Genomic DNA, 12423 nt, shown 5'->3' on the forward strand with positions numbered 1-12423 from the left:
CTTGGTACCACTGGAAACTCACTTCCTAGTACAGAAAACAGGTGGTCAGGGTTTACAAAGTAAACACACTGAACGAATTTGCAGAGAACAATGCTTCAGGGGAAAAAAAGCCAGTCCCCCAAGCTTACATATTATGTCATTCCATTTAAATAGAATTCTTGAAATGGCAAAATTCTGTAAGTGTAGAACAGCTTAGTGGTTGCCAGGCATCAGGGCAATGGAGGGGGAGGAAGGTGGTTGGCACTGGAAGGACAATGGGAGGCATCCTTTTGCAGAGGAAAGAGTCTGTATGTTGAGTGCGCCGAGGTACTACAACTTAAGACGCCACCGGTGGGGGAAATGGGTAAAGCGTACACGGTGATCTCTGTATTATTTGTTATAAGTGCATGTGAATCCTCCATGAGCTGGTAAGAAATATTTTAACTAAAATAGAGTTGAGCAGTCCAGTACAGGTTGCCCTGAGTATTCTGCCAACAGACTGACCTACCAGGTCAGTCCCCAGGACGGGCTCTACCCCTAGGAATGGCATCCCTCCTCCAGAGGAGACATTTCCCAAATGCCCCAGGATAGGAGTTGGCACGGAAGGAGAGCCAAGCCGGCGATGAAGACATTCTCCACCGGACACAGGAACGCTGAGAGGCAACACTAAGAAGCGGCCTTCACACTGGACGGCGGCCTCCACTGGCGAGCCGCTGCTGGTAAAACAAAGAGAAGGCCGTGGGCAGGCGGCACTGAGGGCAAACTAAGCGCAGTCCGCGGCGGCGCTACTTGAAAGTCAGCACAGATCCACCCAAATGGAGCGCTCGCCGCCCCACGGCTAGCGGGGCGCTCCCGCGGGGGTTCCGCGCCTCCCCTCCGCCAGGTGGAGCCAGTATTCGCAAGGGAGCCTCCGTGGTTCAGAGGTCACACCCCGGCTGAAGTAAACTGCGCTCAGGCGGCCTTCAGGGGCGCGACCCCAGCGTCTTTCCTCGGCCCACGCCCGGGCGCTGAGCAGAGACGACCTTAGCGGTCCTGCACCTAGCGGTCCTGCACCTAGCGGTCCTGCACCTAGCGGTCCTGCACCTAGCGGTCCTGCACCTAGCGGTCCTGCAGGTCCCTGAATCCTCTTGGGATCTGCGCTGAAGAAAGGCGGGAGCTCAGCCGCGCGCCCTGCCTCCGCCGCCATGGCCCAGCTGCGAGCCTGCGAAGTCCGGCAGCTGCTGCACAACAAGTTCGTGGTGGTCATGGGGGACTCGGTCCAGCTGGCCGTGTACAAGGACCTGGTGCTCCTGCTGCAGAAGGACTGCCTGCTGTCCTCCAGTCAGCTGAAGGCCAAGGGCGAGCTGAGCTTCGAGCGCGACATGCTGCTGGTGGGCTGCAGCAGCGGCCGCATGCACTACGGCCGCCACTACCGCGAGGTGCGCCAGTTCCGCTCGGGCCACCACCTGGTGCGCTTCTACTTCCTCACGCGCGTGTACTCGCACTACGCGGAGCGCGTCGTGGAGGAGCTGCGTAGGTCCGAGCCCGCCCCGGACGTGGTGGTCATGAACTCCTGCCTCTGGGACCTGGCCAGGGATGGCCGGGGCTTCCCCAGGAGCTACCGGCGTGACGTGGAGAGCCTGTTTGCGCGGCTGGACTGGGCGCTGCCCACGTCCTGCCTCTTGCTGTGGAACACGGCCATGCCCGTGGCTGACACCATCTCGGGAAGCTGCCTCCCCTGCGCGCGCCATCTCCGCCGCGCCCACCTGCGCGAAGACGTGATGGAAGCCAACTTCTACAGCTCCGCCGAGGCGGAGAGGCGCGGCTTCGACGTGCTGGACCTGCATTTCCACTTCCGCCACGCCGCGCGGCACCGGCTCCCCGACGGCGTGCACTGGGACGAGCGCGCGCACCGCCACCTTTCCCAGCTGCTGCTGGCCCACCTGGCAGACGCTTGGGGCGTGGACCTGCCCCGCCGCGAAGCCGTGGACGGGTGGGTCAGGCATGGCCACGCCAACAGACGTGCAGCCCCGGCGGGCCGAAGGCGGCCCCGAGACGACCGAGCGGACCCACACGGCCGAGGGGACCGAGCGGGCAGAGGAGACTTCCGCTCCCCCCGACCGCCCACTTCGTTCTTTCCCTGGGCTCGACCGCCTTTCCCTCCCCGCCGCCAGGTCGCGTATCTGCCCTCCGACCGGCATTTCTCCAGCGACTCCTCCACGCGCCACATCCGACATAGAAGCGAAGAAAACGCCAGGGTTGGCCGCGGGTCGCGGCCGGGCCCCATCCGCACAAGCTCTGCCCTACACCGAGAGAGGGGGCATTCCCCTTACCATCCGTGGCGCCCCAGCGAGCCACGCCTAAGCCAGCGAAGCCGCACACGCACACACAGAGGGGTCCCGAGAACACCCAGGCTTCAGTAGCCAGACCTGGGAGAACGTCCTGTCTTCCCCAGCATGGTCAGTGGGCTGCGTGACCACTATCACACGGGCCTGGCCTTGAGCAACTCTTCCAAGGTGGGGGGTATTTTTTACGCTTCCTACTCTAATCAGTGAACCGCTTGCCACATCACTCCTCTTTGCCAGAGCTTCCATGCCACTTCTTGGGAAGGGAGCAGGGACCCAGACCACCAGGCCGTTCTCCTCTAAGCATTTAGAGAGAAATGAAGTCTACATAAAAGTGCTCCTCGCCTTAAAAAACAAAAAAAGAAAAAGAAAAGAAAAAAAAAAAAAGAAAGTTAAGCCATACCCGAATGTAAGTCTTCAGGCAGTATTTCCCATTGACATTCTTCCAAAAAAAAGGTAAAAATTTTGATGTTTAGAACTTAAACATTTCAATTAAGATTTCCATTTCACCGTTCGTTTTCGCGTATATTCATAGAACCGAGTATCTAAAGCTTTCACCTAAGTTGTCTTACAGATTCTTTACATTTCTCTGTGCTTCAACATAGCATTTGTCCTAAAAAAAAAATTCCATTCACTAATGCAAGGTTGTTTATTTTCTGTTAGAAACATGATCTTTAAAGTTCATCGAATGCCTAGCAAATTTTTTAAAATAGACTTTTTACTTTTTTTTTTTAGATAGAGTCTCACTGTGTTGCCCAGGCTAGAGTGCACTGGCTCAAGCGATCCTCTTGCCTCAAGCCTCTCAAGTAACTGGGACCACAGGCATGCACTACCATGCCTGTCGAACTTTTAAAATTTTTTGTAGCGATGGGGACTCGCCATATTGCCCAGGCTGTTCTCAAAGTCCTGGACTCAAGCAATCCTCCTGCCTAGGCCTCCCACAGTGTCGGGATTACAGGTGTGAGCCAGGGCACCTGACCTAGAATTTAATTTTTAGAGCAATTGTAGGTTCACAGCAAAATTGAGTGGACAGTACAGAGAGTTTCCATATACTTTTTTGATTTCACACAGGCAAAGCCTCCCCCACTATCAGCATCCCACGTGTTTGGTACATTTGTTGTCTTTGATGAAGCTACGTTAACACATCGTTATCACCCCAACACCATAGTTCATTAGAGTACCTTCTTAATGTTCTCCATTCTATGGGTTTTGACAAATGTATAATGGCATGTATCATCCATCATTATAGTATCATACAGAATAGTTTCACTGTCTTGAAAATCTTCTCTGCTCTGTCTCTGCATCCTTCCTGCTCACAAACCCCTGGAAACCATGGATTTATAACTGTCTCCATAGTTTTGTTTTTTGCAAAATGATATATAGGTAGACATACAATATGTAGCCTTTTCAAACTGGGCTCTTTTGATTAGGAATTTAAGTTCCCAGCCTGTCTTTCCATGGCTTGAGAACTCATTTATGTTTAATTTTTAATTTTTGTGAGTATATATTTATGGGGTACATGAGATGTTTTTATACAGGCACGCAATGTGGAATAATCACATCATGGAGAATGGGGTATCTATCCCTTTACGCATTCATGCTTTGCGTTACAAACAACCCAGTTACACTCTTGGTTATTGTAAAGTGTACAATTAAGTTATTATTGACTATAGTCACCCTGCTGTGCTATCAAATAGTAGGTATTATTCATTCTTTCTGTTTTTTGTATCCAATAACTCATTTTTTTTAGGGCTGAATAATATTCCATTGTCTGGATGTACCACTGTTTATTCACCTAGTGAAGGACATTATGGTTTTTTCCAAGTTTTGGCAATTATGAATAAAACTGTTATGAACATCTGTGTGCAGGTTTTTTGTAAATAAAATATAATTTGAATAATTATCAAGGACTATAACTGCTGGATCATGTGGTAAGAGTATGTTTAGTTTTGTAAGAAACTGCCAGACTGTCTTTCAATGTGGCTATACCATATTGCATTCCCATCCACATCCTTGGAATCATTTGCTGTTATCAGTGTTTTGGAGTTTTTCTGAAAAGTATAAGGTGGTGCCAGATTTATGTATTTATTTTTGCATGCAGATGTCCAGTTGCTTCAGCACAATTTGTTGAAAAGACTGTCTTTTCTCCATCATATTGCCTTTGCTCCTTTGCCAAATATCAGTTGACTGTATTTGTGGGTATCTATTTCTGGGTTCACTATTCTGTTCTATTGACCTGTGTATTCTTTTGCCAATACTACACTATCTTGACTACTGGAAGTTTATAGTAAGGCTTGAAGTCAAGTAGTGTCAGTACTCTGACTTAGTTTTCCTTCAATATTGTGTTGGCTACTCTGGGTCTTTTGCTTCCCCATGTAAATGTTAGAATCACTCTGTCAATGTCCACAAATAGTTTGCTGCAATTTCCCTTGAAATTACATTGAATCTATAGATGAAGTTAGGAAGAACTAACATATTGACGATATTGTCTTTGAGATATCTCTCGAGATTTCTTCTTTGATCCAAGTGTTATTTACAAGTGGGTTGTTTAATCTTCCAGTACTTGGGGATCTTCAAGCTACCTTTCTGTTACTGGTATCTAGCTTAATTTCACTGGGGGATTTGAGAGCAAACATTGTATGATTTTTATTTTTAAATTTGTTGAGGTGCATTTTATGGCCAGGAATGTGGTCTGTCTTGGTGAATGTTCCATGTGAGCTTGAGAAGAATGTGTCGTCTGCTGTTGTTGGATGAAGTATTTTATAGATGTCATTTATATGCAGTTGATTGATAGTGCTGTTGAGTTCAGCTATGTCTTTACTGATTTTCTGCCTGCTGAATCTGTCCATTACTGATGGGTGTTGAAGTTTCCAACTAAAATAGTGTATTCATCTATTTCTCCTCGGAGTTTTATAAGTTTGTGGCTCGTGTATTTTCATGCTCTGTTGTTAGGTGCATACACTTTAAGGATTCTTACGTCTTCTTGGAGAATTGAGTCCTTTTATCATTATGTAAAGTCCGTCTTTATCTGTGATAACATTCCTTGCTTTGAAGTCTGCTCTCTCTGAAATTAATGTAGCTACTGAGTTTTCTTTTGATTCGAGTTATTATATCTTTCTCCATCCCTTTATGTTTAATCTTGATGTGTATTTATATTTAAAGTGCATTTCTTGTAGAAAATATATAGTTGGGTCTTTTGATCCATTCTGACAATCTCCTTTCATTGGTGTTCACGACAATTGATGTTTAATTATTGATATTGTTGGATTAATATCTTCCTTATTTGTTACTGCATTCTATTCATTGTTTTTTGTTCTTCCACTCTTTTTTTGCCTTTTGTGGTTTAATTTAGCATTTTGTATGTGATCCTTTTTTTTTTGCTCCTTAGCATATCAACTACAGTATACTTACTTATTTATTTACTTTTTTTAGTAGTTGCTCTGGCATTTTCAATATACATTTGCATCTAATCCAAATCTACTTTTGAGTAACACTGTACTACCTCATGGATAGTGCAAGGTTATCCGTAAGTTACAAACACTAAATACATTATTGCCATTACCAATAATATTATTATTATTATTTATTTTTATTTTTATTTTTTGAGACGGAGCCTCGCTCTGTAGCCCAGGCTGGAGTGCAGTGGCATGATCTCGGCTCACTGCAACCTCCGCCTCCTGGGTTCAAGCGATTCTCCTGCCTCAGCCTCCCGAGTAGCTGGGACTACAGGCGCCTGCCACCATGCCCAGCTAATTTTTTGTATTTTTAGTAGAGATAGGGTTTCACTGTGTTAGCCAGGATGGTCTCGATCTCCTGACCTTGTGATCCGCCCACCTTGGCCTCCCAAAGTACTGGGGATACAGGCATGAGCCACCGTGTCCAGCCTGCTATTATTAACAAACTGTTGTATATTCAACCAATTAGGAATAGAAGAATAAGTTTTTGTTTTACCTTCACGTATTCCTTCTCTGATGCTCTTTATGTAAAGCAAAATTTCTGACCTATATTATTATCCCTCTCTGAAAAACTTCTTTTTTTTTTTTTTTTTGAAATGGAGTCTCGCTCTGTCGCCCAGGCTGGAGTGCAGTGGCAGGACCTCAGCTCACTGCAAGCTCCGCCTCCCGGGTTTACACCATTCTCCTGCCTCAGCCTCCCGAGGAGCTGGGACTACAGGCGCCCGCCACCTCGCCCGGCTAGTTTTTTGTATTTTTTACTAGACACGGGGTTTCACCATGTTAGCCAGGATGGTTTCGATCTCCTGACCTCATGATCCGCCCGTCTCGGCCTCCCAAAGTGCTGGGATTACAGGCCTGAGCCACCGCACCCGGCCCCTGAAAAACTTCTTTTAACATTTTTTGCAAGGCAGGTTTACTGGCAACAAATTTTCTCTATTTTTGTTTGTTTGGGAAAATCTTAACAGGCATACTTCAGAGATATTGTGGGTTTGGTTCCAGACCACCACAATAAAGTGAATGTCTCAAAGCAAGTCATGAAAGTTTTGGTTTCTCAGTGCGTGCAAAAGTTAGGTTTATACCCTACTATAGTCCATTAAGTGTGCAATAGAAGTAAGTCTAAAGAACCCAATGGACATAACTTAATTTAAAAGTTTTTATTGCCAAAAAAATGCTAGCTAGCATCTGAGCCTTTAGCAAGTTGTAATCTTTTTGTTAGTGGAAGGTCCTGCCTCCATATTGATGGCTACTGACTGATCAGGGTAGTAGTTGCTAAAGGTTGAGGTGGCTGTGTCAATTTCTTAAAATACAACATTGAAGTTTGCTGTATCAATTGACTCTTTGTTTCACAAAATATTTATCCGTAGCATGCAATGCTGTTTGACAGCATTTTACTCACAGTAGAGCTTCTTTCAAAATTTAATCAATACTCTTATACCCTGCTACTGCTTTGTAAACTAAGTTTATGTAATATTTTAGATATTTTATTGTCATTTCAACAACGTTCAGAGCATCTTCACGAGGAGAAGTTTCCATCTCAGGAAACTATTTTCTGTGTTCATTTATAAAAATCAACTCCTCATTTGTTCAAGTTTTATCATGAGATTAGAGCAATGGAGTCACATCTTTAGGCTCCACTTCTAATTCTAGTTCCCTTGCTATTTCTACCACTTCTGCAGTTGCTTCCTCCACTAAAGTTTTAAACCCTTCAGTCTTCGATGAGGGTTAGAATCAACTTCTTCCAGACCCCTGTTGATGTTGATATTTTGACATCTTCCCATGAATAAAGAATATTCTTAATGGCATCTAAAGTGGTGAATTCTTTCCAGAACATTTTCAATTTATTTTGCCCAGATCCATCAGAGGAATCACTATGTATGGCGACTCTAGCTTTATGAAATGTCTTTCTTAAATAATAATTAAAAGTTGAAATTGTTTCTTGATCCATGAGCTGCAGAATGGATGTTATGTTAGTAGTCATGAAAACAACATTATTCTGTTTATGTATCTCCATTGTAGCTTTTGGATGATCAGGTGCATTGTCAATGAGCAGTAATATTTTGATAGGAATCTTTTTTCTGAGCAATAGGTCTCATCAGTGGGCTTAAAATATATATTAAGAAAACCATGCTGTAAAGAGATGTGCTGTCATCAAAGTTTTGTTGTTCCATTTACAGAACACAGCCAGAGTAAATTTAGCATGATTCTTAAGGGCTCTAGGATTTTCAGAATGGTAATCATTGGCTTTAACTTCAAGCCACCAACATTAGTCCCTAACAAGAGATTTTCCCTGTCCTTTGTAGCCTTGAAGCCAGACATTGACTTTAGCTATGAAAATCATAAATGGCATCTTCCAGTATAAGGCTCTTCCCTCTACAATGGAAATCTGTTGTTTAATATGTCCACCTTCATCATTGTCTTTGCTAGATCCACTAGCTTTCTACTTTTATTCTGCAGCTTCCTCACCTCTCTTGGCCCTCAAAAAAATTGATTAGAATTACAGGCTTGCTCTGGATTGGGCTTTGGCTTAATGGAATGTTGTAGCTGGTTTGATCTTCTATCCAGACCACTAAGACTTTCTCCATATTTGCAGTAAGACTGTTTTGCTTTCTTATCATTCATGTGTTCCCTGGAGTAGCAGTTTTTATTTTCTTCAAGAACTTTTACATTCACAAATTGGCTAAACTGTTTAACACAAAGGCCTACCTTCCAACTTACATCACATTTTGACTTGCCTTCCTTACTAAGTTTAATCATTTCTAGCTTTTGATTCTAAGTGAGAGACCTGCAACTCCTCCTTCTACTTGAACACTTAGAGGCTATCATAGGGTTATTAATTGACCTAATTTAAATATTGTGCTTCAGAGAAAATGGAGGCCTGAGAATGAGGCAGAGGGATGGGAGCATGGCGAGTCAGTGGAGCAGGCAGAGCACACACGACATTTATCAGTTAAACGTGCTCTCTTATATGAGTGCAGTTCATGGCATTCCAAAACAATTGCAGTAGTAAAATCAAAGATTGCTGATCATAAATAACCATAACAGATATAATAATAATGATAAAAGGAATTATTGTGAGAATTACCAAAATATCACACAGAGACACAGAGTGAGCACATGTTGGGAAAATACCATGGATAGACGCTCAGTGCAGGATTGCCACAAACCTTCAATTTGCAAGAATCATAGTATCTGCAAATTGCTATAAAGTGAAGCATGATACAATCAACTATGTACTTCTTCACTTTGAAGAATAACGTACAAGATACAAAATTCTAGGTTGGTGTTTTTTTGTTTTTGTTTTTTTTTTCTTTTTTTTCTCAATATTTTAATTATATCACTCCACTCTCTGCTTTTTAGTTGTGGAAGTTTCTGTGGACATATCCTCAAGCTCATTAATTCTTTCCTCAGATATGTCTAATCTACTAATCACACCATCAAAGGCATTCTTCATCTCTGTCACAGTGTTTTTGGCTTCTGCAGTTCTTTTTGATTCTTTCTTAGAATTCCATCTTTCTGCTGAATTGCCTATCTGTTCTTGAGTGTTGTCTACCTTTTTCTGTTAGAATCCGTAGCATATTAATCATAGTTGTTTTAAATTACGGGCTTGATAATATCAAAATCCTTACTATATATGAGTCTGGTTCTGAGCTTCTTCTGTCTCTGCAAACTGTGGGGTTTTTGGTTTTGTTGTTGTTGTTGTTGTTGTTGTTGTTTGCCTTTTAGTATGCCTTGTAGTTTTTTGTTGAAAGCTGGACATGATGTACTAGGTAAAAGGAACTGCAGTAAATAAGCTTTTAGTTATATGGTAGTAAGGTATGGTGGGAGGGGAAGCATGCTATGATCCTGTAATTAGGTCTCAGTCATATAATGAGGCTATATTGCTGGGCTGTAATCTTCACAAGTGCTTCTAAGTTTTTGCCCCCACTTAGTGGGACAGGATGGCTTAGAGGGGGCTGGGGTTGGGTACTTCCCTTCTTTGATGTCAGTTAGGCTCTGATAAAACCCCAGTAGATTAGGTTCCAGCAAAATAGTTTCTCTTGAGGGCAGCACTTGTTAGGAAGGACAGAATTCTCTGAGCATATTTCACAATGGCTGCTTTTTCCCTCTCCATGCAGAACGCATAGGGAATATTTCTTTCCTTTTTACTGTGAGAACCTGGTAGAGCTCCTGAAAGTAGAACCTAGAAAACATGGTGCTCACCAAAAACTGGGCTCCCCTGGAGTTTTTGGCATTCAGATTTGTTCATACTGAGTCTTCAGCAATTAGTCAATTACAGTTTAAGTTTTTCTCTCTTGAACCAGGTCCCACAAGGTTTATTCTCCTTTAAGTTGTGCTTTCTGTATTTGCCGGTCTGTCCCCAATTTGGGGGATAGTGGTTTGCCCTGTGTTCTCAATTCTCTGAGGGATGTAAGATTTGTTGCCTTTCAGTTTATTCAGTATTTTAACTGTTAGAATGGAGTGATGACTTCCAAGCTTCTTACATGCTGAACCAAAACTGGAACTCCCGTCTAGCACGTTTTGAAGTGGCCCAGAGAACTGAAACACATTGCACTGTAAGCTACAGCTCCCACTAAACAATTTTTATTGTCTATTTTTATTCCTTAACATTATCTACTTCTTTATAGTTTATGCTTTTAAAAAAACTTTTGGTTAAGAATTGGTCTACTTCCCCATCAACTATCTTTGGTTAGAACTTTACATTGACTACCCCTTCTAGTATTACTGCCCCTCTATATGACAAATCAAAGTATGGGTTTACTGCAGGCTGCCCTAAATCTGTGTCTTTGCATCCTTTCCCCAGCTATAGTGTGGCGTATTCTTGGGGTAGAAGCCCTTCTGCCAGGCTGCATGCAGCAGGAGTACATGCAAAGTAAACAAGACAAAATGAACATCATCACACATTCAGCTTCATTACGTGAACGGGAAATTGAAAGCAACATTTCCATCACATTTTCTCAATAATCAATGCCATGGAATTTTAATAATGAAAGATAGAGATTAGTACATTGTGATGTAGAGTGTTTTCAGGGAACTAGGATATTGCCTGAAAATAAATAGTGTTGAACATTTCCTCACTGTTAAGTTTATGCTAGGTCCTCTTATGTCTCGCTTATCATAATTCTCTGAAGCAGGTTCCTTTGAAAAAGGCTCCATTCTTATCCCATCCTTTGTTAGACTCTCCCTACGTTTTCATAGACCGTAAACTCGCTAATGCATACACATGGCAGGGACAAGTCTCATCTCAATGCATCTTGTGTCACGGCGCACCCATCAATCCACTGTGCACTGAGAAAAGACTACAGCCCTACAACTTCTTTACTCGGGTTTTGTGCATGCTGCTTAATTTCACTGCATCTGTCAAGCCGTTCTTTATCGGAGAGTCTAACAGCCTTTGAGTGCACGGTGCTGTATCACTTATGTAGGGGTTATATTGATCTTTCTGGTGTGTGCTCTAAAGTGGCTGGCATCAAAAGCCAGTGAGGCAGCCAGTTTGAGCAGTATGGGCCATTTACAAACTTCAGGATGAGATGCTGCAGGATGCCAGGGAAAACGTTTTTGTTTTTCCAGAGGGAACCATAGTTCATGAAATGTGGTTAATGTACCACATTTGTATACCCTTAAAAATCATTTTATAACCACATTGAGTGCCTCTAAACATTAAATATATTTTATAAGTAGTTGGTTAACTAGCTGTTGTATGCTTTAAATAGTAAATAAAATGGAAAGGCACTAAACAGTGACTATATTTCATAGAGTAAGATGCTTTTCCAGCCACTCAATAATTCTCAATGTTAAGAAAAATTGATTTTAGAGGCTGAGTGCCTCTAAAAATTAGCATCTTATCTTCCTACAGGGGATGATATTCAGTTAGTCTCCTTTCTTCCAACTTTTGACTTAATGGTCTCTAAGGCTCCCTTCTTCTGAAAAATTCTATAGGTTATGTTAGATTATAATTTGGGAACATACGTAATTAACTGGGCAAAATATAAAGCAGGAAGCAGTTCCATCTTGTTTTTTTGAATCTTAATTGCAAAAGAACTAGCTCTTCATCCACTGACCATTCCATAACTCCCATCTCTTTTCTCTCCCCTCCAAAGACTGCATAGAGTCCAAGCACTGCATAAAGAGACCTAGGGCAATGACATAGAATTTAAGCGTACTAATTCCCAAGCACCTTCACATAGCACATTTGAATAATGAATACATTTTACATTTGTAAAAGCCTAATAGAGGAAAGAAATTCCCTAAGAGGTGTTAATAGTCACATCTTTTTCATGGCAAATTAAATCATTTTCCTAATTCTTTAGCGACTCTGGCTTTAAGGAAGTCATATTGCCAATATTGAGACTTTTAAGATAAATAGAATAATAGCTGACAGCATCACAGAAGTTGAGAACTGAAATACTCAGACACTACACAGTTACGAAAAACTGTTAAAAGAAGATGTAACTCTTAGTTCTGCCTAAACCACAGCCAGCTGGGTGACCCTTGAGATGTCACAGGGCATCCTTGAGCAGTCTCTGAGAGCCTCATTAATGTAACTCATCAGTCAAATGCATAGTTTGAGCTAGATTCTAGAACCTGGCAGCAGGATAATCTCCATGGGTTCATTTTAGATCTAATAATTTATAAATTTCTTCTAGCTCTTTATCTCATTCTGAAGA

At 42.7% G+C, this 12423-nt stretch overlaps 1 protein-coding gene across 1 annotated transcript in view; it reads right to left on the minus strand.

Moving 5' to 3' along the window:
- LOC139357207 (uncharacterized) overlaps window positions 1-12423 on the minus strand; it is a 302109-nt gene that overhangs the window by 272622 nt on the left and 17064 nt on the right. Inside the window, exon 1 of the mRNA XM_071073328.1 lies at window positions 1-12423. This exon is cut by the window's right edge and continues 17064 nt beyond it. Within this exon, the coding sequence (XP_070929429.1) occupies window positions 1137-2195 (1059 nt within the window). The 5' untranslated portion in view covers window positions 2196-12423 and the 3' untranslated portion in view covers window positions 1-1136.

Source organism: Macaca nemestrina, chromosome 11 (genome assembly GCF_043159975.1).
Source record: "Macaca nemestrina isolate mMacNem1 chromosome 11, mMacNem.hap1, whole genome shotgun sequence".
Taxonomy (NCBI): Eukaryota; Metazoa; Chordata; class Mammalia; order Primates; family Cercopithecidae; genus Macaca; species Macaca nemestrina.